The following is a 24,894-nucleotide window of genomic DNA, read 5'->3' on the forward strand; positions in this document are numbered from 1 at the left end:
CAATCAAACTTGTTGATTTGCTCGGGATTGGTTGAGAAGGCCCCGATCTACACTTCCACCAAGAGATATTTGATTTCCCCCACTTATCCCTAGCGGATCTTGTTACTCTTGGGTGTTTGAGCACCCTAGACGGTTGAGGTCACCGCGGAGCCATAGTCCATTGTGGTGAAGCTTTGTGGTGTTGTTGGGAGCCTCCAATTAAGTTGTGGAGATTGCCCCAACCTTGTTTGTAAAGGTTTGGTCGCCGCCTTCAAGGGCACCAATAGTGGAATCACGGCATCTCGCATTGTGTGAGGGCGTGAGGAGAATACGGTGGCCCTAGTGGCTTCTTGGGGAGCATTGTGCCTCCGCACCGCTCTAACGGAGACGTACTTCCCCTCAAAAGGAAGGAACTTCGGTAACACATCCTTGTCTTCACCGGCTCCACTCTTGGTTATCTCTTACCTTTACTCGTGCACGCTTATATTGTGTTGTATCCCTTTCTTGCTTGTGCGCTTGTTGTTGTTGCATCATATAGATTGCTCACCTAGTTGCATATCTAGACAACCTACTTTGATGCAAAGTTTAAATTAGTAAAGAAAAGCTAAAAATTGTTAGTTGCCTATTCACCCCCCTCTAGTCAACTATATCGATCCTTTCAAAAGTAATCCAGGAGTGGATCACTGGACAGCGGTCAAGAACATCCTGAAATACCTGAAAAGGACTAAGGATATGTTTCTCGTTTATGGAGGTGACAAAGAGCTAGTCGTAAAAGGTTACGTCGATGCAAGCTTTGACACTGATCCGAACGATTCTAAATCGCAAACCGGATACGTGTTTACATTGAACGGTGGAGCTGTCAGTTGGCGCAGTTCTAAACAAAGCGTTGTGGCGGGATCTATGTGTGAAGCGGAGTACATAGTTGCTTCAGAAGCAGCAAATGAAGGAGTCTGGATGAAGGAGTTCATATCCGATCTAGGTGTCATACCTAGTGCATCGGGTCCAATGAAAATCTTTTGTGACAATACTGGTGCAATTCCTGGCAAAGGAATCCAGATTTCACAAGAGAACCAAGCACATCAAGAGACGCTTCAACTCCATCTGGGATCAAGTCCAGGTGGGAGACATAGAAATTTGCAAGATACATACAGATCTGAATGTTGCAGACCTGTTGACTAAGCCTCTTCCACGAGCAAAACATGATCAGCACCAAGGCTCCATGGGTGTTAGAATCATTACTGTGTAATCTAGATTACTGACTCTAGTGCAAGTGGGAGACTGAAGGAAATATGCCCTAGAGGCAATAATAAAGTTATTATTTATTTCGTTATATCATGATATATGTTTATTATTCATGCTAGAATTGTATTAACCGGAAACATAATACTTGTGTGAATACATAGACAAACAGAGTGTCACTAGTATGCCTCTACTTGACTAGCTCGTTGATCAAAGATGGTTATGTTTCCTAGCCATAGACATGAGTTGTCATTTGATTAACGGGATCACATCATTAGGAGAATGATGTGATTGACTTGACCCATTCCGTTAGCTTAGCACTTGATCGTTTAGTATTCTGCTATTGCTTTCTTCATGACTTAAACATGTTCCTATGACTATGAGATTATGCAACTCCCGTTTACCGGAGGAACACTTTGTGTGCTACCAAATGTCACAACGTAACTGGGTGATTATAAAGGTGCTCTACAGGTGTCTCCAAAGGTACTTGTTGGGTTGGCGTATTTCGAGATTAGGATTTGTCACTCCGATTGTCGGAGAGGTATCTCTGGGCCCTCTCGGTAATGCACATCACTATAAGCCTTGCAAGCAATGTGACTAATAAGTTAGTTGCGGGATGATGTATTACGGAACAAGTAAAGAGACTTGCCGGTAATGAGATTGAACTAGGTATTGAGATACCGACGATCGAATCTCGGGCAAGTAACATACCGATGACAAAGGGAACGACGTATGTTGTTATGCGGTTTGATCGATAAAGATCTTCGTAGAATATGTAGGAGCCAATATGAGCATCCAGGTTCCGCTATTGGTTATTGACCGGAGACGTGTCTCGGTCATGTCTACATAGTTCTCGAACCCGTAGGGTCCGCACGCTTAAAGTTAGATGACGATCGGTATTATGAGTTTTGTGTTTTGATGTACCGAAGGTAGTTCGGAGTCCCGGATATGATCACGGACATGACGAGGAGTCTCGAAATGGTCGAGACATAAAGATTGATATATTGGAAGCCTATATTTGGATGTCGGAAGTGTTCCGGGTGAAATCGGGATTTTACCGGAGTACCGAGGGTTACCGGAACCCCCCGGGAAAGTAATGGGCCTATTGGGCCTTAGTGGAGAAGAGGAGGGGCGGCTAGGGCTGGCCGCACGCCCCCTCCCCCTCTAGTCCGAATTGGACAAGGAGGGGGGGCGGCGCCCCCTTTCCTTCCCCCTCTCTCCTTCCCTTCCTTTCCCCCTCCTACTCCAACTAGGAAAAGAGGTAGTCCTACTCCCGGTGGGAGTAGGACTCCTCCCTGGCGTGCCCTCCTCCTGGCCGGCCGCCTCCTCCCCTTGCTCCTTTATATACGGGGGCAGGGGGCACCTCTAGACACACAAGTTGATCTGTTGATCTATTCCAGCCGTGTGTGGTGCCCCCCTCCACCATATTCCACCTCGGTCATATCGTAGCGGTGCTTAGGCGAAGCCCTGCGTCGGTAGCAACATCATCACCGTCACCACGCCATCGTGCTGACGGAACTCTCTCGTGAAGCTCTGCTGGATCGGAGTTCGCGGGACGTCATCGAGCTGAACGTGTGCTGAACTCGGAGGTGCCGTACGTTCGGTACTTGGATCGGTCGGATCGTGAAGACGTACGACTACATCAACCGCGTTGTGCTAACGCTTCCGCTTTTGGTCTACGAGGGTACGTGGACAACACTCTCCCCTCTCGTTGCTATGCATCACCATGATCCTGTGTGTGCGTAGGAAATTTTTTGAAATTACTACATTCCTCAACACATACCACAGAGAGTTTGAGCATCAATTCAGCTCTAAATGGACAAGAGTAGATGGGCAAGGCAGTGTTCATATCAAGCATGTTTGGAACGATGTGTGGCGGCTACGGATTCCAGGGAAAGTGAAGCACTTTGTATGGAAGGTATTACATGGTGTTCTTCCCTGTTTTTGTGTGCTTGCTGGACGTCATATCCCCTGTTCAGCTCAATGCCCAGTGTGTTTAGTGGGGGTTGAGGATATACAACACTGTTTGTTTCATTGTCATCGAGCGAAAGAAATTTGGATGCAGCTTGGCCTAAAGGAAGCAGTACAGAGGGCGGTAGTTGATGATAGATCTGGATCAATTACCATGGAAATACTGATGAAATTACCGGATGGATCAGCTGAAATCCCAAATGCCGAGTTGGTAGCCGTCGCTGCATGGTACATCTGGTGGCAACGTCATCAACGTGTCAAGGGTATTGAGGTTCAAACACAGAAAGGACAGCTTTGTCGATCAGGGTCCTAGGGACTAATTATATCAGGTCGGTATCACCTAAAATGCCAAGCAGAAAGGATGGTTGCATGTGGAAGAAGCCAAGTCACGGTGTGGTGAAAATAAATGTGGACGCATCGTTTCATGGAGATATTTTGTCAGGTGCTTCTGGAGCCATAGCTCATGATGAAAAAGGAGATTTTATTGCTGCTGCAAATTGGTTTATCCCACATATACAAGACGTTGATGCTGCTGAACTTACTGCTATCAGGAGCGGTCTTTTTCTAGCGGCTAGCGTCGGGTGCAATTTAGTCGAAGTTGAATCAGATTGCTTATTTGCCGTGGACACCTTGAACTCCATGGATTATTTGGGTCCTCATGTGGCAATAGTGGCTGATTGCAATCAGCTAACGATGGAGTTCCGAGGCATTTCTTTCAAGCATTGCTACCGTGAGGCAAATCAAGTGGCGGATGAGTTAGCAAAGAATTCTTTTGTTAGTAGATCCTCTAGTTCTTGGGAATCTGTGATTCCAGATTTTATTTCTAATTCTCTTGTAAACGACATGTCTATTATTTGAGAAGTAAAGTGTTTTACCGGTAAAAAAAAGGTTCACAAGAAATACAAAGCACCACAAACATAATAAAAAAATACATTGAGGTCCCTGGACCACCAAACAACCACAACCAACGCTAGAATGAACCGTCGACGTGCTGCTGTCACCGCTCACATACCGGAGCTGCCCTAACCTTGTTAATGAAAGATGATAAGTCTTCATGCACGTTCTTCTAAGGACCAACTCCTAGAGCCGCAGTCGACGTCGTTGAACTCTTGAATCGATCTAAAGAACCTAACATCAAATCTTGTCATCACGTACGTGACGAGAAACCTTAACCTTGCGGTCATGAAAGTCGACATTAATCTATGCCAGCTCCATCGAATCCATCCCGAGGGATGGACTCGAGGAGGATCAGAGCCTGAAAGGCCGACTCGATGATGAAGCTCTGCCCCTGCAACGAGTAAAATCCTAACCTATCTACTAGCCCGAGCGAGGCACTAGGATTTTCCTCCTCACCATCGGCCTCCGGAGCAGCAGGCACATGGGGAGGCAAATCCACAAGCTCGTCGACAGAGATGAAGGGGAGGAAGGCCTTGCCCTAGTCGCCTTGCGAGAAGGGAAATAAATTTTTTTAAGGTTTTTTTTCTTTATAGGGTTTAACAGATTCTCCTACGTGTAGTATCCGGTTTTAAAGCATGTTTGGTTTGTAGCAAAAACTGGTTGGCCAATGTTTTGGCAAGTTAACATTTGTCAATGCAAAAAAATTCTAAAATTTGGCAACTTTATAGAAATTGATAACAATTTAGTAGGCCTTTTTGAGAGAGAGCAAGCAAAATTTCTTTTGAGAAACACCAACAATTTAGTAGGCAACCAATTGATTTATTTTTTATTTTTTTGAAATGCAATTGATAATATTATTACCCTGCCCACACACGGGCGATGTCAACCGCTCATAATTGGACTTTTTCTTTTAACCTCTCACAATTGGACTTGATGGGCTTACAATGTTCAACACATAAAAGACCCACCTCGCTGGACCGGGCCAGCGATGGGCTGTCCCATAACCCCTGGAAGGTTCTAGCAGTCTCCAGCCTACCACATCTCCACCGTCCGAAACCCAACCAACGTCCAGATACGCCGCCACGGCCTTTATATCCGCTTTTCCAGATGCTACTGGAACAGCTATCCAAAACAAATCTGCCCTGCTCCACCTTCTGCTTCCCCTCCGGCGACGGCGGCGCTGATCTCCGGTAAGCCGCCGCCTCCTCCTCCGCGCCCGTACATCGCCTATAGTAGATCTATACATGCATCTTGTAGGTTCGAAAGGATTGTGTTGCCCGTGCCCGCGCATCACGCTCGTTCTTTTTTTCTCTCGGTTCGAACGGATCGGATTGATTGACGATGCTTTCGTGTGTCTTCTCTGTCGATTCTTATCAGGTCGGGAGATAGGTTCTTCCCCCCTCGCGAATCGAGGAGATAAATAAAGTTATGGATTAGTCTTACTCTCGTTTAGTTCCGTTTTCTTTCGATCTGATCCGGAATTTAAGTGCCTGCTGATTTTGAAGGTTTCGTCAGTTTCCACCGGAATTGGGATGAATTGCATGCAGTATCAAGTTCTTGTCCCCCCTCCTTTGAATTATCTGGAATGTTATCCCGTTAATCTTGGCTGCAACTTCGTGTGTTTGATTTGTGATTCGTGTGGTGGGAGTGCAGAGATCTGTAGCTTCTCTCCGGGGGGGGCGAACCCAGGGGGCGCCGCCATGGCCGAGCACCTCGCGTCTATCTTCGGCACGGAGAAGGACCGCGTGAACTGCCCGTTCTACTTCAAGATCGGCGCGTGCCGGCACGGCGACCGCTGCTCCCGCCTGCACAACAAGCCGTCCGTCTCGCCCACGCTGCTGCTCTGCAACATGTACCAGCGCCCCGACATGATCACCCCGGGCGTGGACGCGCAGGGCAACCCCATCGACCCCGTCAAGATCCAGGGCGACTTCGAGGACTTCTACGAGGACATCTTCGACGAGCTCAGCAAGCACGGCGAGGTCGAGAACCTGCACGTCTGCGACAACCTCGCCGACCACCTGATTGGCAACGTGTACGTGCAGTTCAGGGAGGAGGACCAGGCCGCCAAGGCCCTCCAGGCGCTGCAGGGGAGGTTCTACTCGGGCCGCCCCATCATCGCTGAGTTCTCGCCCGTCACCGACTTCCGGGAGGCCACCTGCCGGCAGTTCGAGGAGCACAACTGCAACCGTGGAGGGTACTGCAACTTCATGCATGTCAAGGAGATTGGCAGGGACCTGAGGAAGAGGCTCTATGGGCACCTGCATAGGTCCAGGAGGAGCCACAGCAGGAGCCCGAGCCCCTACCGTCACCACGCCAGGGACCGTGATCGCTCCTCACGGTCTAGGGACCGCGGCGACTACTATGGAGGCAGCCTGGACCGTGGTGACTACGGCGACTACTACCACCACAGCCGGAGGAGCAGCGAGAGGAATCGCAACTATGACAGCGATGGGAGCAGGCGGCGCCGGCGACACAGGTCTAGGACTAGGAGCCCGGTCAGGGAGGGCAGCGAGGAGAGGAGGGCAAAGATTGAGCAGTGGAACCGTGAAAGGGAGGCGCCTGCCAGGCAGGGCAGCGAGGAGAGGAGGGCGAAGATCGAGCAGTGGAACCGCGAAAGGGAGACTGCTCAGGCGTGAGATCTCCTGTCTGACTGCAGGTTGCAGTGTTGCCTTGTTCACCGGATGTTCTGCTTGCTTGTCTGATCTTGTAATGGTAGATGGAGTTGGATTGTGGTCCTAGTGAACTTACTTGGATGCCTGATGTAACATCTTCAGTGTTGTTCTTGTTGAACTTCCTCTATGGATTTGTTGATGGAACATATTTCGTGTTGAACTTGTTATTGTTATGATTGTAGTGTGTTCCCTGAATGTTCTTTTGCTCAGATTTCTTGTTTCGGTCTAAATGCATTAGGGATTGAAATTTTGTACCACTCGAGATCAACTTATGTTCCTTAAGATTTCCTGCCAGTTTAAAAGGCACAGAGTTTAGCACTCAAGTTTAAGTTGCAGGTGGGAAACTTTTGGCGAATAATGCTCGCCAAAATCAGATCGTCCGAGACTATTTCCCAGTTTAGGTTCAGGTAGATGCGGAAAACAAGTTTTTCTCAGGCACGCATTGCTATGTGAAAACAAGTTCAGCATTCGTCACGAAGCTTGTTCAAGTGCGATTGCAATGGGCACTGAATTTTGTATCACTCGAGATCCCCAGCTCATGTTTCTTTCAAGAATCTTGAGTTTTTCTTTACTTGGTACGGATCACAGGAACTTCTACACTATGGTCACAGGGACTTTTACACTATGATCTTTTAAGAATCTTGGACAAGATCACAGGGATTTTTACACTATGATCTTTAAAGAATCTTGGACAAGATCATAGGGATTTTTACACCATGGTCAATTTAGTCGCTCGAGATCAGAGGTTCTTATATAAGCAATGGTCAATTTAGTCATCCGTGACCAGCTCAACTCCAGTGTTCTGCTGTGCAGTTCAGCACAAAGTCATTTCAATGGTCAGATGTGGCTGGACAATCCAAAATCATTTGTTTGTGACGACGTAATAATGCTCACTCCAAAGGGGAGACGTTCTTCATTTCTTTTCAGAAAAAAGAAATATACGAAAGAAGAATAAGTCCATAGAGGAGAGTTGCCGGTCTCACTGGGCTCTTCGAAGCCGCTACAGCTTGCAGCATCTATATAAGGCAGCACCATAGGGTCCTAATCTATCACTTACAACAAGCTCGTCTGCCAATTCACAAACCTAAAACCCTGCTTTCTACGCAAACCAGTCCTAGACAAGTGCTCCAATGGCGTCCCAGCTGGTCGAGAGCCACCGTGCCGGGGCCGAGGTCATCAAGGGGGGCGAAGTCTGCAAGAAGAAGTCTGTCGAGCTCCTTGAAGAGCTCGGCCTCCCTAAAGGCCTCTTTCCAATGGACGACATCGAGGAGATCGGGTACAACCGCGAGAGCGGGTTCGTTTGGATGCTTCAGAAGAAGAAGAGCGAGCACACCTTCAAGAAGATTAACCAGACCGTCTCCTACGACATCGAGGTGACCGCTTTTGTGGAGAAGGGCAAGATCAAGAAGGTCACAGGGGTCAAGTTCGAGGACCTGTCTTTGGTCGAGGTCTATGTGGATGAGTCTTCTGCTGATAAGGTCACCGTCAAGACCGACACCGGTCTGTCTGACACCCATGATGCGGTCGCGTTCGCTCTCGGAGAATAGGGAGCTAAGTAGAAATGGCACAAAATAAAGTCAGTGAATGGTTCGACACTATGGTTCGCATGTCATGCAAAAGTATCTTTCCGTTTTCTTGTAATCTAAAGGCTGCTGCGTGAATGTTGCTCCCTTTGGGCTGGTAATCTTTCGACAGTGAATTGAATAATTGCATTTATAGTTCTATACCCCCTCCTCTATCCCACATCGATGACTCTCAACTTTCATCTCAGTGAATGGTTTAGAATCTTCAAATCGATGTGAAAAACAAGTTTTTTCTTAAGCACATATTTTTATGTGAAAACAAGTCCTTCTCTCGAATGTTGTTTTGTAGTATTAGAAGAACACTGAGAAAAAGGCAAAGGGAAAAAAATGGGACAAAAGCAGAAACCAGAGCAAACCTAAACTAGCCAAAATCTAAGACTAGCAAAGAGAATGACACAACCAAGACAGAGCAAAGTTCACACTGCTATGGTTGAGGCTGCATGATCCATAGATTATTTTCTCTTTCTAAGTTCAGGTTGATGTGAAAACAAGTTGCTTTAATGATGCATCATTCGCCACGGTCTAGAGACTATGGAGGCAGCTTGGACCGCGGCGACTATGGTGGCTACTACCCAGGCCCGTATGTGGGCAGGTGCAACCGGAGCAGCTGCACAGGGCCCCCAGAATCTTGGGGCCCCAATTTTTTAAAGTACTGCTACGTTATTACTACTCATCAGGTGTATTAATAAGAGACTAAGCAAGTCATGGCCACACTTGCCCACGGCCCAGTCATGTCACAGCCTCACCTTCACGGGAGTCAAAGCAGTCTGCATGCGTTGCAATCCTTCGTCTCCTCGGCTCGTCCCTCGATTCTTCTCCAGTGGATTCATAATTTTTTTGGAAACAGAGCCATTGATGGCTATGAACTGCTGCTTCGTTTGGCTATACGGTGCTACTACCTCATAGGAGTACTTATAAATTGGGTGGATTTGTATTGATTCCGCGTTCTCTCTTTCAAAGTCTCATCCCTCAGAGCAGATCAACCAGACTTTCTTTTCTTTCTCTTGGTTGAGGTGCAGAGCAATCGGAGTCCTATGTGCCATCATTTCTTCATGGTGTGTATTCCTCAACAACAACAAAACCGTTTGGGTTATTTGTCCCTTTTTGTTTTGTACACCCCTGTTCTTAAGTTAATTTGCTGCTCTTTCATGAATTTATTCATCCGGCTGGCATAATAATAGTTCAAAGTAATAAAGATTTTCTTTTGGCCTGTAAATGGGGCCTAAAATGTGATTACGCACCGGGGCCCGGATTTCTGAGGTACGGCCCTGCTACTACCACCATAGCCGGAGGAGCAGTGAGAGGAATCGCAACTATGACAGCCATGGGAGCAGGCGGCAGCGACGCAGGTCTATGACTAGGAGCCCGGTCAGGCAGGGCAGCGAGGAGAGGAGGGCGAAGATTGAGCGGTGGAACCGTGAAAGGGATACGGTGCAGGCGTGAGACCTCCGGTCTGACTGCAGGTTGCCTTGTTCACCGGATGTTCTGCTTGCTTGTCTGATCTTATAATGGTAGATGGAGTTAGATTGTGGTCCTAGCGAACTTACTCGGATGCCTGATGTAACATCTTCAGTGTGGTTCTTGTTGAACCTCCTCTTTGGATGTGTTGATGGAACATATTTGGTTTTGAATTTGTTATTGTTATGACTATAGTGTTCTCTGAATGTTCCTTTGTAAGCATTCGGTGCATTGCTTTGCTCACATACCTTCGGGATTGCATTTCTGTATCACTCGGCATCAACTTATGTTCCATCAGATTTCCTGCCAGTTAAATGGAGCAGAGGTTAGCACTGGAGGCTATGTTGCAGATGGGAAACTTTGGCAGATGGTGCATATAGACATCTAATCTAGCTTTTCAGCTTGCGGCATTGTTGAATAGTTACTGACTTTCTGTGTTGTTGATTTTTATTCTGGCCATCAGAGAAAATTTCCCGGTTTTAGGTTCAGGTAGATGTGGAAAACAAGTCTTTCTTAGGCACGCAGTGTTATGTGAATACTAGTTCAGCATTCATCGTATTGCTTTGGTCACAAAGCTTGTTCGAGTGTAAGTGCAATGGGAGCTGAACTTTGTATCACTCGAGATCGCCAACTCATGTTTCTTGTAAGAATCTATTTTTTTTCTTACTTGGGACGGAGCTCAGCTTCCTAATTGGACAAGAGCACTGGGACTTCTACACTCTGGTCAATTTAGTCGCTCGAGATCAAAAGACTTGAAGATTCTTCTTGTGTAAGCAATGGCCAATTAGTCATCCTTGACCAGTGTTCTGGTGTGGAGTTCAGCATAAGGCATTTCAATGGTCAGATATGGCTGGACGTAATGAGCTAACTCCAAACGGGATACGTTCATCTTTTTTCTTTAAAACAAGAATTATCTGAAAGAAGTCCATAAAAGACAACTGCCGGTCTCACTGGGTTGGCGCGCGCAGCCGCGCATGAATCCATCCGAGAGGCCTTTAGGAGCCGTTACAGTTTGCACCATCTATATAAGGCAGCACCATCAGATCCTGGTCTATCAAGTACCACAAGCTCATCTGCCAATTCACAAACCTAGAAAACCACTCCAAAGCAAACAAGCACCAGCTAAGAAGGTGCTCAAATGGCGTCCCAGCTGGTTGAGAGCCACCGTGCCGGCGCCGAGGTCCACAAGGGGAACGATATCTGCAAGAAGAAGACCGTCGAGCTTCTCGAAGTGCTTGGCCTCCCGAAAGGCCTCTTTCCTATGGATGACATCGAGGAGGTCGGGCACAACTGTGAGAGTGGGTTTGTGTGGATACTTCAGAAGAAGAAGAAAGAGCACATGTTCAACAAGCTCAACCAGACCGTCTCCTACGACACTGAGGTGACCGCTTTTGTGGAAAAGGGCAAGATGAAGAAGGTCACCGGGGTCAAGGTCGAGGAGTTTTCTTTGGTCGAGGTCTATGTGGATGAGTCGTCTCCTGATAAGGTCACCATCAAGACCGATACCGGTCTGTCTGACACCCATGATGCGGCCGTGTTCGCTCTCGGAGAATAGGGAGCTACTAGTTAAAAAGGCCAGAAGAATAAAGTTAGTGAATGGTTCGGCGCAGCAGTTCACATGTTATGCAGAAGTATATGCTTTCGTTTTCTTGTTGATCTAATAAAGGTTGTTGCATGAATGTTGCTCCCTTTCAGCCCATGTTATGCAGAAATATAGGTTTCCGTTTTCTTTGTAATGTAATAAAGGATGTTGCATGAATGTTGCTTCCTTTCAGCCCGTAAGCGTTCGCCAAATGTAATGAATAACACTTATACCGTGTCCTATACCCCATATCGACCACTCTCAGCTTCCCACTGTTGTCCCTATCTTTGTGTGCCAGAGAATAACGGCCTTATCAACCAATAATTAAGCAAGGCTTTGAAATACAACATGAACCATGACATGCACAGAAGAATTCTAATGATTCTCGGTATTTGTATTTTCATGTTGATTTTAACATTTCATAATTTTAGATGTATGTTATATCAGTTTCTAAAAAAAAACAAGGAGATCGACAGCAAGGCTCGAATAGAAACATTGTGGAACAATTTCCTGTTTTGTTGATTTTAATTTTCTCGCTAATATCAAATCATCGGAGTTTATTTCCACATTTATGGTTCAGATCGATGTGAAAAACAATATATTTTTTTTCTTAGGTTGCGTGGAAAGATTGCTGAGAAAATGCAAAGGAAAAAAAGAGGACAAAAGCAGAAACCAGAGCAAGCCAAAACTAGCCAAATTTAAGTACTGGTAAAAGAGAATGACAAAACCAACACAGAGCAGAACTCCTACTGCTATGGTTGAGGATTAGATTATCGAAACTGCTCCACACACAATGTTTCTGCCCGATCTATGCATGACCTGAAAATCCAGCAGCCGGTACCCTGCTCATTCATGCGCATGTCCGGCTGGATTTATGTGTCGTGTGTGAATTGTCTGAATTCTGTCGTCCGTATAGCACTGCTATTAGATTATTTTCTAATTCCAAGTTCAGGTTGATGCGAAAACAAGTTGCTCACGACATTTTTAATGTTCCTCCATTACATCTCTAAAGGTTTGTTTATAGACAACATAAAACGGAAAGAACTCATCATGCCACAACCCTCTACTCAGTTGAGAACAGGAAGGGTTCGAAATCAGTTAGTTTGAGGCTAAGTTTGTGACTGTTGAAATGCTAAAAAATGCTAAATTGTCTTACAATTTGATGTGGAAAATACCTATAAAATGGTTAAGTTTGTGATTGCTAAACTATGGATTTTTTTAGATTTGTGAGGAAAAACAGCCATGAAATATGCAAAAGTAAACTATTCCAAACATTTAAGTAGGCAAAAATAATTCGGTGAATGGAACCACCAAAACCTATGAAGATTTCAAGCTAGTCTATTCTTTAATGGGAAATGATTCCTTTCAACCGGTCGACCTCGTGCGAGCGTTCACCACCTCCGCGTCCGTTAGATGGGCTCTTAATCAGACAGTCAGGAGCTAACCCCTTCGTATCCACGTTCTACAACTGGTCCGTTATTTCATAAAGTGGTTATGCAACTAGCCCCTTGTTGCAAACCGACCAGAGGTTAGATCCTGCAGCGGCCGGGACTATGGAGGGTGACAGCGGCTGGGACTAGGGAGGGCAGCGGCGCAGGCTTACCGGCAGACCCCCCGCGGCGGAGATGACGATGGGATCTCCGCCGATGATGGCCAGCCTCTGTACGGATCCAGAGATCCCTTTTTCCCTGTTCCTGTAGGCCGGCGCAAGTGGTAGGTGGTGGTCGCCGGTGGTGGTGGTGGTGCTCCCCGACGGCGGTGATTCGTGCTCCCCAGCGTGCTTCTGAAACCATGGGAGCGACAACACTCTTTGTTGTGGTCAGTGGCGGCGCGCTCGACTCAAGCAACGGCAGCGTTGTTTCTGCACATTTTTTCATTTTAAAATTTTCTGCAACATTACCTATGTTGCAAAAGTTCTCCCACCACATCGCCGTTGTTGAAAAAAAAAGTAAAGACAAGAAAAAAAATTCTGCAACACAACCTATGTTACAAAAAAAAATCCCGCAACACAATCTATGTTGCAAGAAAAACTGTAACATAACTTCTATTTGTAAATGCTTCCCAACAAGCCCTCTATTGCAAAATAAAGTAAGACGTTCGGCCGTCTGATTGTGTCAGATCCCACGGCTCGCGAGGCGGCGGACCGGCCGACGCATAGCAGCCCCTTTCTTTAATAGCATACTTTTTTAACGAGTCAAAAGACTTATTATTTTCATTAATTGAGAGAAGAGTGAGAATTGCCCGCTTAATTAAGGAGAAATAGGGTAAAAATCAATACAACCTAACCCACGTAACATGAGCACGAGCGACCGACCTGGCCACTGACAAGGAGACCACGGAGGATGGTTACAACAGAATATTAGAGAGGTATACATGTCCACGTGACTTTAACACTGAACCTGTTGTTGGATGCTTGCTCTAGAGGGATCAACTCCTCTGCAACGTTCACCAGATGAGACAAAACGAACACTGCTTTGGTTCCTTCTTGCAGAACTATGGAAAGCACATTGCTTCCATGCGCGCACGTACGATTCCTTCGACCGCACGCAGCTGCGATGACACACCAATATACGCAATGGTCAATTCAGTCATCCGTGACCAGCTCAACTCAGAGTGTTCTGCTGTGGAGTTCAGCATAAGGCATTTCAATGGTCAGATATGGCTGGACGTAATGAGCTAACTCCAGAGGGGAGACGTTCATCTTTTTCCTTCAAAACAAGAAGTATCTGAGAGAAGTCCACGTAGGAGAGCTGCCGGTCTCAATGGGTTGGCGCCGGCGTAGCAGCTTCAAAGAGGCTCTTCGCAGCCTGTACAACTTGCAGCATCTATATAAGGCAGCGCCATCGGGTACTGATCTATCACGTTCAACAAGCTCATCTACCAATCCAGCAAACTAGCTAAAACCCACTTCTCCAAAATGGCGTCCCAGCTTGTCGAGAGCCACCGCCCCGGTGCCGAGGTCCACAAGGGGAACGATATCTGCAAGAAGAAGACGGTTGAGCTTCTCGAAGAGCTCGGCCTCCCAAAAGGCCTCTTTCCTATGGATGACATCGAGGAGGTCGGGCACAACTGTGAGAGTGGGTTCGTGTGGATACTTCAGAAGAAGAAGCTAGAGCACACGTTCAACAAGCTCAACCAGACCGTCTCCTACGACACTGAGGTGACCGCTTTTGTGGAAAAGGGCAAGATGAAGAAGGTCACCGGGGTCAAGATCGAGGACATGTCTTTGGTCGAGGTCTATGTGGATGAGTCTTCTGCTGATAAGGTTACCATCAAGACCAACACCGGTCTGTCTGACACCCATGATGCGGCCGTGTTCGCTCTCGGAGAATAGGGAGCTACTATTTACAAAGGCCAGAAGAATAAAGTCAGAATGGTTCGGCACTGCAGTTCAAATGTTATGCAGAAGTATATGTTTCCGTTTTCTTTGTAATCTAATAAAGGCTGTTGCATGAATGTTGCTTCCTTTCAGCCCATGTTATGCAGAAATTTATGTTTCCGTTTTCTTTGTAATGTAATAAAGGATGTTGCACGAATGTTGCTTCCTTTCAGCCCGTAAGCGTACTCCAAATGTAATGAATAACACTTATACCGCCTCCTATATCCCACATCGACCACTCTCAACTTCCCGATGTTGTCCCTATCTTTGTGTGTGAGAGAGTAAGGGCCTTATCAACAAATAATTAAGCAAGGCTTTGAAATACAACATGAACCATGACATGCACAGAAGAAATCTAATTTTGATTCTCGATATCTGGATTTTCATGTTGATTTTAACATTTCAAAATTTTGATAGCAGTGTCTAAAAAAAAGAGATCGACAGCAAGGCTCAAACGGAAACATTGTGGAATAATTTCCTGTTTTGTTGATTTTAATTTTCTCGCTAATATCGAATCATCGGAGTTTATTTCCACATTTATGGTTCAAACCGATGTTCTTGTGTTGAAAGATTTTTATGCGAAAAGAAGTTCTTGTCTTGAATATTTTCTTGTGTTGAAAGATTGCAGAGAAAATGCAAAGGAAAAAAGAGAGGACAAAAGTAGAAACCAGAGCAAGCCAAATGTTGAGTATATTGATTATTAGGAAAGACGAGATAGACTAGGATTTGTTCTTGCATTGTCTTGTACTTCAAGTTGGTCTTTGTACTTCTATATGTATGCCCACGAGGCTCAAGCAATACAACAAATTATTCCACCAATCCCTCTCTCTCCCTACTAACATGGTATCACCCTAACCGACCCAAACCCTAGCCGCTGCCCGAGGCTTCCGCCCGCGCGCCGCCCCCGGGGCGGTCGGCCTCCATGACCACCGCCAGGGGCCGCGCCACCCATACCTAGGGTTCGTCCGCCGTTCATGTTGACCGGCTGCCCTAGAGAGTCTTTTTCCCGATCCTTTGATCTGGGTTTTCTCTCTCTCTCTCGTCAGTCGCTTTGATCGGCATTTTCTTTTTGGTCTTCCGATCTTTGCTTGATCGGTTTGCGTCGTCCACCGCCACCGTCGACCCCCGTGCGCCTCTACTCCGACACCGGCGTGACTGGCAAGCTTCTTCACCGACACGGCGGCCTCGCGCGACATGCGGCCCCTCACAACAGTCGTCCGCACGCCGGCCCGCTCGTCGATCTACGTCGGCTGTCAGCGCCCTCTTCGACCGGGACACCTGCATCGCCCCGACCCGGCGGCCTCGCACCATGCGGCGGACCATCATAGCCGCCGTACGCGCACCGGCCTGCCCATCGGTCCACGCCACCCGCCTCCGCCAAGTCCGCACGGCGGCCCTGCGGTCTACCTCGCCGGCCGCGTCCCCGACGGCGTCAGGCTCGCCGACCGTCTCCGCTCGGGCGCCGCTGCTCCGTTGGTCGCTCGGGCCTCGCTGCCCAAGGCCGGCGCTGCTTCCGCAGTCCAGGTGCCGGTCGCACGACGTCCCACGCCGTCCGTCATCGCCGGCTTCATCTCGGACCCTATCGCCACCCCGCCTCCACCGAGCGCCGTCCCTGACCTCGCACGCGATCGGCTTGATCACCTGCTCGCCGCCGCGCTCCGCCTCATCTACGCCCCACGACCGACATGGCCCGTCGGTTGCTCGTGCCTCCGCAGGTCCCGTGAAGATCGTGTTGGAAATATGCCCTAGAGGCAATAATAAATAGGTTATTATTATATTTCCTTGTTCATGATAATCGTTTATTATCCATGCTAGAATTGTATTGATAGGAAACTCAGATACATGTGTGGATACATAGACAACACCATGTCCCTAGTAAGCCTCTAGTTGACTAGCTCGTTGATCAATAGATGGTTACGGTTTCCTGACCATGGACATTGGATGTCGTTGATAACGGGATCACATCATTAGGAGAATGATGTGATGGACGAGACCCAATCCTAAGCCTAGCACAAGATCGTGTAGTTCGTTTGCTTAGAGCTTTTCTAATGTCAAGTATCATTTCCTTAGACCATGAGATTGTGCAACTCCCGGATACCGTAGGAATGCTTTGGGTGTACCAAACGTCACAACGTAACTGGGTGGCTATAAAGGTACACTACAGGTATCTCCGAAAGTGTCTGTTGGGTTGGCACGAATCGAGACTGGGATTTGTCACTCCGTATAAACGGAGAGGTATCTCTGGGCCCACTCGGTAGGACATCATCATAATGTGCACAATGTGACCAAGGAGTTGATCACGGGATGATGTGAGTTACGGAACGAGTAAAGAGACTTGCCGGTAACGAGATTGAACAAGGTATAGGGATACCGACGATCGAATCTCGGGCAAGTAACATATCGATAGACAAAGGGAATTGCATACGGGATTGATTGAATCCCCGACATCGTGGTTCATCCGATGAGATCATCGTGGAACATGTGGGAGCCAACATGGGTATCCAGATCCCGCTGTTGGTTATTGACCGGAGAACGTCTCGGTCATGTCTGCATGGTTCCCGAACCCGTAGGGTCTACACGCTTAAGGTTCGATGACGCTAGGGTTATAGGGAAAGCATGTACGTGGTTACCGAATGTTGTTCGGAGTCCCGGATGAGATCCCGGACGTCACGAGGAGTTCCGGAATGGTCCGGAGGTAAAGATTTATATATAGGAAGTATGGTTTTGGCCACCGGAAGTGTTCCGGGCATCACCGGTAATGTACCGGGACCACCGGAGGGGTCCGGGGGTCCACCGGGAGGGGCCACGGGGCCCCGGAGGCATACATGGGCCAAGTGTGAGAAGGGACCAGCCCCTAGGTGGGCTGGGGCGCCTCCCCACCAAGGCCCATGCGCCTGGAGAGAAGAGGGGGCAAACCCTAGGGCAGATGGGCCCTAAAGGCCCATGCCTGGTGCGCCTCCCTCTCCCCCCCACTTGGCCGCCACCCTAGATGGGTTTTGGGGCTGCCGCACCCCTTGGGGTGGAAACCCTAGAGGGGGCGCAGCCCCCTCCCTCTCCCCTATATATAGTTGAGGCATTGGGGGCTGCAAACACATGAGTTTTCCTCTCCCTGGCGCAGCCCTACCTCCTCCTCCTCCTCTCCCGCGGTGCTTGGCGAAGCCCTGCAGGATTGCCACGCTCCTCCATCACCACCACGCCATCGTGCTGCTGCTGGATGGAGTCTTCCCCGACCTCTCCCTCTCTCCTTGCTGGATCAAGGCGTGGGAGACGTCACCGGGCTGCACGTGTGTTGAACGCGGAGGCACCGTTCTTCGGTGCTTAGATCGGAATCAACCGCGATCTGAATCGCTACGAGTACGACTCCCTCATCCGCGTTCTTGCAACGCTTCCGCATCGCGATCTACAATGGTATGTAGATGCACTCTCCTTCCCCTCGTTGCTAGATTACTCCATAGATTGATCTTGGTGATGCGTAGAAAATTTTGAATTTCTGCTACATTCCCCAACAGTGGTATCAGAGCCAGGTTTATGCGTAGTTTCTATGCACGAGTAGAACACAAAGTAGTTGTGGGCGTCGATGTTGTCAATTCTTCTTGCCGCTACTAGTCTTATCTTGTTTCGGCGGCATTGTGGGATGAAGCGGCCCGGACCGACCTTACACGTACGCTTACGTGAGACAGGTTCCACCGACTGACATGCACTAGTTGCATAAGGTGGCTAGCGGGTGTCTGTCTCTCCCACTTTAGTCGGAACGGATTCGATGAAAAGGGTCCTTATGAAGGGTAAATAGAAATTGGCATATCACGTTGTGGTTTTACGTAGGTAAGAAACGTTCTTGCTAGAAACCTATACAAGCCACGTAAAAACTTGCAACAACAATTAGAGGACGTCTAACTTGTTTTTGCAGCATGTGCTATGTGATGTGATATGGCCAGAAGATGTGATGAATGATATATGTGATGTATGAGATTGATCATATTCTTGTAATAGGAATCACGACTTGCATGTCGATGAGTATGACAACCGGCAGGAGCCATAGGAGTTGTCTTTATTTTTTGTATGACCTGCGTGTCATTGAATAACGCCATGTAAATTACTTTACTTTATTGCTAAGCGCGTTAGCCATAGAAGTAGAAGTAATCGTTGGCGTGACAACTTCATGAAGACACAATGATGGAGATCATGATGATGGAGATCATGGTGTCATGCCGGTGACAAAGATGATCATGGTGCCCCGAAGATGGAGATCAAAGGAGCAAAATGATATTGGCCATATCATGTCACTATTTGATTGCATGTGATGTTTATCATGTTATGCATCTTATTTGCTTAAGAACGACGGTAGTAAGTAAGATGATCCCTTATAATAATTTCAAGAAAGTGTTCCCCCTAACTGTGCACCGTTGCGAAGGTTCGTTGTTTCGAAGCACCACGTGATGATCGGGTGTGATAGATTCTAACGTTCGAATATAACGGGTGTTGACGAGCCTAACATGTACAGACATGGCCTCGGAACACATGCGAAACACTTAGGTTGACTTGACGAGCCTAGCATGTACAGACATGGCCTCGGAACACAAGAGACCGAAAGGTCGAACATGAGTCGTATAGCAGATACGATCAACATGGAGATGTTCACCGATGATGACTAGTCCGTCTCACGTGATGATCGGACACGGCCTAGTTTGACTCGGATCATGTATCACTTAGATGACTAGAGGGATGTCTATCTGAGTGGGAGTTCAATAATCAGATGAACTTCATTATCATGAACATAGTCAAAAGGTCTTTGCGAATTATGTCATACGCTTTAGTTCTACTGTTTAAGATATGATCCTAGAGAAAATTTAGTTGAAAGTTGGTAGTAGCAATTATGCGGACTGGGTCCGTAAACTGAGGATTGTCCTCATTGCTGCACAGAAGGCTTATGTCCTTAATGCACCGCTCGGTGTGCTGAACCTCAGCGTCGTCTGTAGATGTTACGAGACATCTGACATACACGTTTTGATGACTACGTGATAGTTCAGTGCGTAATGCTAACGGTTTAGAATTGTGGCACTAGAGACGTTTTTGAAACGTCGCAGAACATGTGAGATGTTCCGAAGACTGAAATTGGGATTTCAGACTAATGCCCAAGTCAAGAGGTATGAGACCTCTGACAAGTTTCTTAAGCCTGCAAACTAAGGGAGAAAAGCTCAATCGTTGAGCATGTGCTCAGATTGTCTGAGTACTACAATCACTTGAATCGAGTGTGAGTTAATCTTCCAGATGAGATAGTGATGGTTCTCCATAGTCACTGCCACCAAGCTAGTAGAGCTTTGTGATGAACTATAACATATCAGGGATAGACATGATGATCCTTGAGCAACTCGCGATGTTTGACACCGCGAAAGTAGAAATCAAGAAGGAGCATCAATTGTTGATGGTTAGTAAAACCACTAGTTTCTAGAAGGGCAAGGGCAAAGGGGATACTTCATGAAACAGCAAATCATTTGCCGCTCTAGTGAAGAATCCCAAGGTTGAACCCAAACCCGAGACTAAGTGCTTCTGAAATGAGGGGAACGGTCACTGAAGCAGTACTACCCTAGATACTTGGTAGATGAGAAGGCAGGCAAGGTCGACAGAAGTATATTGGATATACGTTATATGAATGTGTACTTTACTAGTACTCCTAGCAGCACCAGGGTATTAGATACCGGTTCGGTTGCTAAGTGTTAGTAACCCGAAATAAAAGCTGCGGAATAAACGGAGACTAGCTAAAGGTGAGATGACGATATGTGTTGGAAGTGTTTCCAAGGTTGATGTGATCAAGCATCGGATGCTCCCTCTACCATCGAGATTGGTGTTAAACCTAAATAATTGTTATTTGGTGTTTGCGTTGAGCATAAACATGATTGGATTATGTTTATTGCAATACAGTTATTCATTTAAGGAGAATAATGGTTACTCTGTTTATTTGAATAATACCTTCAATGGTCTTGCACCTAAAATGAATCTCGATCGTAGTGATACACATGTTCATGCCAAAAGTAATGATAGTACCACATACTTGTGGCACTGCTATTTGAGTCATATTGGGATAAAACGCATGAAGAAGCTCCATGTAGATGGATCTTTGGACTCACTCGTTTTTGAAAAGATTGAGACATGCGAACCATGTCTGTTGGTATATATGCATGAAGAAACTCCATGCAGATGGATCGTTTGGACTCACTTGATTTTGAATCACTTGAGACATGCAAATCATACCACATGGGCAAAATGACTGAAAGGCCTCGTTTTCAGTAAGATGGAACAAGAAAGCAACTTGTTGGAAGTAATACATTTTGATGTGTGCAGTCCAATGAGTGCTGAGGCACGCAGTGGATATCGATATGTTCTTACTTTACAGATGATTTGAGTAGATGCTGAGAATATTTACTTGATGAAACACAAGTCTGAATTATTGAAAGGTTCAAGTAATTTCAGAGTGAAGTTGAAGATCGTGGTGACAAGAGGATAAAATGTCTATGATATGATCATAGAGATATCTGAGTTACGAGTTTGGCACACAATTAAGACATTGTGAAAAGTGTTTCACAATTAATACCGCCTGGAACACCACAGTGTGATGTGTGTCCGAACATCATAACTGCACCCTATTGGATATGGTGCATACCATGATGTCTCTTATCGAATTACCACTATCGTTTATGGGTTAGGCATTAGAGACAACCGCATTCACTTTAATAGGGCACCACGCAATTCCGTTGAGACGACACCGTTTAGAGAAACCTAAGTTGTCGTTTCTTAAAAGTTTGGGGCTGCGATGCTTATGTGAAAAAGTTTCAGGCTGATAAGCTCGAACCCAAAGCGGATAAATGCGTCTTCATAGAATACCCAAAAACAGTTGGGTATACCTCCTATTTCAGATCTGGAAGCAAAAGTAATTGCTTCTAGAAACAGGTCCTTTCTCGAGGAAAAGTTTCTCTCGAAAGAATTGAGTGGGAGGATGGTGGAGACTTGATAAGGTTATTGAACCGTCACTTCAACTAGTGTGTAGCAGGGCACAGGAAGTTGTTCCTGTGGCACCTACACCAATTGAAGTGGAAGCTTATGATAGTGATCATGAAACTTCGGATCAAGTCACTACCAAACCTCGTAGGACGACGAGGATGCGTGCTACTTCAGAGTGGTACGTGATCCTGTCTGAGATATCATGTTGTTGGACAATACTGAACCTACGAGCTATGGAGAAGCGATGGTGGGCCCATATTCCGACAAATGGTTAGAAGCCATGAAATCCGAGATAAATGGATCTATGAGAAAAAGACGGACGTGGACGGTAATGTTACCGTCTATGAAGCTCGACTTGTGGCAAAGAGTATTTCCACAAGTTCAAGGAGTTGACTACGATGAGATTTTCTCATCCGTAGCGATGCTTAAGTCCGTCGGAATCATGTTAGCATTAGCTGCATTTGTGAAATCTGGCAGATGGATGTCAAAATAAGTTTCCTTACCAGTTTTCGTAAGGAAAGGTTGTATGTGATACAATCAGAAAGGTTTTGTCGATCCTAAGGATGCTAAAAGGTATGCTAGCTCCAGCGATCCTTCCATGGATTAGAGCAAGCATCTCGGAGTCAGAATATACACTTTGATGGAGTGATCAAAGTTTTTGGGTTTATACAAAGTTTGTGAGAAACTTGTATTTACAATAAAGTGAGTGGGAGCACTACAACATTTCTGATAAGTATATGTGAATGACATATTGTTGATCCGAAATGATGTAATATTTCTGGAAAGCATAAAGGGTTGTTTGAAAGGAGTTTTTCAAAGGAAGACCTGGATAAAAGCTGCTTACATATTGGGCATCAAGATCTATAGAGATAGATCAAGACGCCCGATGATACTTTCAAAGAACGCACACCTTGACATGATTTTGAAAGAGTTCAAAAATAGATCAGCAAAGAAGGAGTTCTTGGCTGTGTTACAAGGTGTGAGTATTGAGTAAGACTCAAGACCTGACCACAGCAGAAGAGAGAGAAAGGACGAAGGTCGTCCCCTATGCTTCAGACGTAGGCTCTACAGTATGCTATGTTGTGTACCGCACATGAAGTGTGCCTTGCCATGAGTTGGTCAAGGGGTACAATAGTGATCCGAGAATGGATCACATGACAGCAGTCGAACTTATCCTTAGTATATAGTGGACTAAGGAATTTTCTCGATTATGGAGGTGAAAAGAGTTCGTCGTAAAGGGTTACGTCGATGCGAACTTTGACACTAATCCGGATGACTCTGAGTAGTAAACCGGATTCGTATAGTAGAGCAATTATTTGAAATGGCTCCAAATAGCGCGTGGTAGCATCCACAAGATGACATAGATATTCGTAAAGCACACGGGGATATGAAAGGTTCAGACCCTTCGACTAATAACCTCTCTCACAAGCATAACATGATCAAACCAGAACTCATTGAGTGTTAATCACATAGTGATGTGAACTAGATTGTTGACTCTAGTAAACTCTTTGGATGTTGGTCACATGGTGATGTGACCTATGAGTGTTAATCACATGGTGATGTGGACTAGATTATTGACTCTAGTGCAAGTGGGAGACTGTTGGAAATATGCCCTAGAGGCAATAATAAATAGGTTATTATTATATTTCCTTGTTCATGATAATCGTTTATTATCCATGCTAGAATTGTATTGATAGGAAACTCAGATACATGTGTGGATACATAGACAACACCATGTCCCTAGTAAGCCTCTAGTTGACTAGCTCGTTGATCAATAGATGGTTACGGTTTCCTGACCATGGACATTGGATGTCGTTGATAACGGGATCACATCATTAGGAGAATGATGTGATGGACGAGACCCAATCCTAAGCCTAGCACAAGATCGTGTAGTTCGTTTGCTTAGAGCTTTTCTAATGTCAAGTATCATTTCCTTAGACCATGAGATTGTGCAACTCCCGGATACCGTAGGAATGCTTTGGGTGTACCAAACGTCACAACGTAACTGGGTGGCTATAAAGGTACACTACAGGTATCTCCGAAAGTGTCTGTTGGGTTGGCACGAATCGAGACTGGGATTTGTCAATCCGTATAAACGGAGAGGTATCTCTGGGCCCACTCGGTAGGACATCATCATAATGTGCACAATGTGACCAAGGAGTTGATCACGGGATGATGTGAGTTACGGAACGAGTAAAGAGACTTGCCGGTAACGAGATTGAACAAGGTATAGGGATACCGACGATCGAATCTCGGGCAAGTAACATATCGATAGACAAAGGGAATTGCATACGGGATTGATTGAATCCCCGACATCGTGGTTCATCCGATGAGATCATCGTGGAACATGTGGGAGCCAACATGGGTATCCAGATCCCGCTGTTGGTTATTGACCGGAGAACGTCTCGGTCATGTCTGCATGGTTCCCGAACCCGTAGGGTCTACACGCTTAAGGTTCGATGACGCTAGGGTTATAGGGAAAGCATGTACGTGGTTACCGAATGTTGTTCGGAGTCCCGGATGAGATCCCGGACGTCACGAGGAGTTCCGGAATGGTCCGGAGGTAAAGATTTATATATAGGAAGTATGGTTTTGGCCACCGGAAGTGTTCCGGGCATCACCGGTAATGTACCGGGACCCCGGAGGGGTCCGGGGGTCCACCGGGAGGGGCCACGGGGCCCCGAAGGCATACATGGGCCAAGTGTGAGAAGGGACCAGCCCCTAGGTGGGCTGGGGCGCCTCCCCACCAAGGCCCATGCGCCTGGAGAGAAGAGGGGGCAAACCCTAGGGCAGATGGGCCCTAAAGGCCCATGCCTGGTGCGCCTCCCTCCCCCCCACTTGGCCGCCACCCTAGATGGGTTTTGGGGCTGCCGCACCCCTTGGGGTGGAAACCCTAGAGGGGGCGCAGCCCCCTCCCTCTCCCCTATATATAGTTGAGGCATTGGGGGCTGCAAACACATGAGTTTTCCTCTCCCTGGCGCAGCCCTACCTCCTCCTCCTCCTCTCCCGCGGTGCTTGGCGAAGCCCTGCGGGATTGCCACGCTCCTCCATCACCACCACGCCATCGTGCTGCTGCTGGATGGAGTCTTCCCCGACCTCTCCCTCTCTCCTTGCTGGATCAAGGCGTGGGAGACG

General features: G+C 46.9%; 4 protein-coding genes across 5 annotated transcripts; all 4 read left to right on the top strand.

Annotated features, from left to right (window-relative positions):
* The first annotated feature begins 5,141 nt into the window (after nt 1–5,141).
* Nucleotides 5,142–6,956, top strand: LOC109773716 (splicing factor U2af small subunit A). Of its 2 annotated transcripts, none has more exons than XM_020332426.4 (2): nt 5,142–5,276; nt 5,464–6,956. In XM_020332426.4, exon 2 carries the CDS (start codon nt 5,619–5,621, stop codon nt 6,723–6,725), a length of 1,107 nt encoding a protein of 368 aa, XP_020188015.1. In that variant the 5' UTR covers nt 5,142–5,276; nt 5,464–5,618; the 3' UTR covers nt 6,726–6,956. The 2 variants fall into 2 exon arrangements, with proteins under 2 accessions (XP_020188015.1, XP_020188016.1); XM_020332427.4 differs by having other exon boundaries at nt 5,174–5,276; nt 5,740–6,956.
* An 881-nt stretch (nt 6,957–7,837) lies between these two features.
* LOC109773717 (uncharacterized) lies at nt 7,838–8,465 on the top strand. The gene has a single exon (XM_020332428.4). It carries the CDS (start codon nt 7,892–7,894, stop codon nt 8,306–8,308), a length of 417 nt encoding a protein of 138 aa, XP_020188017.1. The 5' UTR covers nt 7,838–7,891; the 3' UTR covers nt 8,309–8,465.
* Nucleotides 8,466–10,704: 2,239 nt separating this feature from the next.
* LOC109773725 (uncharacterized) lies at nt 10,705–11,481 on the top strand. Its single transcript, XM_020332437.4, has one exon. The coding sequence runs from the start codon at nt 10,941–10,943 to the stop codon at nt 11,355–11,357; it is 417 nt and encodes a 138-aa protein (XP_020188026.1). The 5' UTR covers nt 10,705–10,940; the 3' UTR covers nt 11,358–11,481.
* A 2,752-nt stretch (nt 11,482–14,233) lies between these two features.
* LOC109773726 (uncharacterized) lies at nt 14,234–14,920 on the top strand. Its single transcript, XM_020332438.4, has one exon. The coding sequence runs from the start codon at nt 14,302–14,304 to the stop codon at nt 14,716–14,718; it is 417 nt and encodes a 138-aa protein (XP_020188027.1). The 5' UTR covers nt 14,234–14,301; the 3' UTR covers nt 14,719–14,920.
* Nucleotides 14,921–24,894: the final 9,974 nt, after the last annotated feature.

This window comes from Aegilops tauschii, chromosome 5 (genome assembly GCF_002575655.3).
Source record: "Aegilops tauschii subsp. strangulata cultivar AL8/78 chromosome 5, Aet v6.0, whole genome shotgun sequence".
In the NCBI taxonomy this organism is placed as follows: Eukaryota; Viridiplantae; Streptophyta; class Magnoliopsida; order Poales; family Poaceae; genus Aegilops; species Aegilops tauschii.

Excerpts from the sequence above, each read along its gene's own strand:
- LOC109773716 (XM_020332426.4), top strand. The coding sequence starts at position 5,619 with ATGAATTGCATGCAGTATCAAGTTCTTGTCCCCCCTCCTTTGAATTAT.
- LOC109773717 (XM_020332428.4), top strand. The coding sequence starts at position 7,892 with ATGGCGTCCCAGCTGGTCGAGAGCCACCGTGCCGGGGCCGAGGTCATC.
- LOC109773725 (XM_020332437.4), top strand. The coding sequence starts at position 10,941 with ATGGCGTCCCAGCTGGTTGAGAGCCACCGTGCCGGCGCCGAGGTCCAC.
- LOC109773726 (XM_020332438.4), top strand. The coding sequence starts at position 14,302 with ATGGCGTCCCAGCTTGTCGAGAGCCACCGCCCCGGTGCCGAGGTCCAC.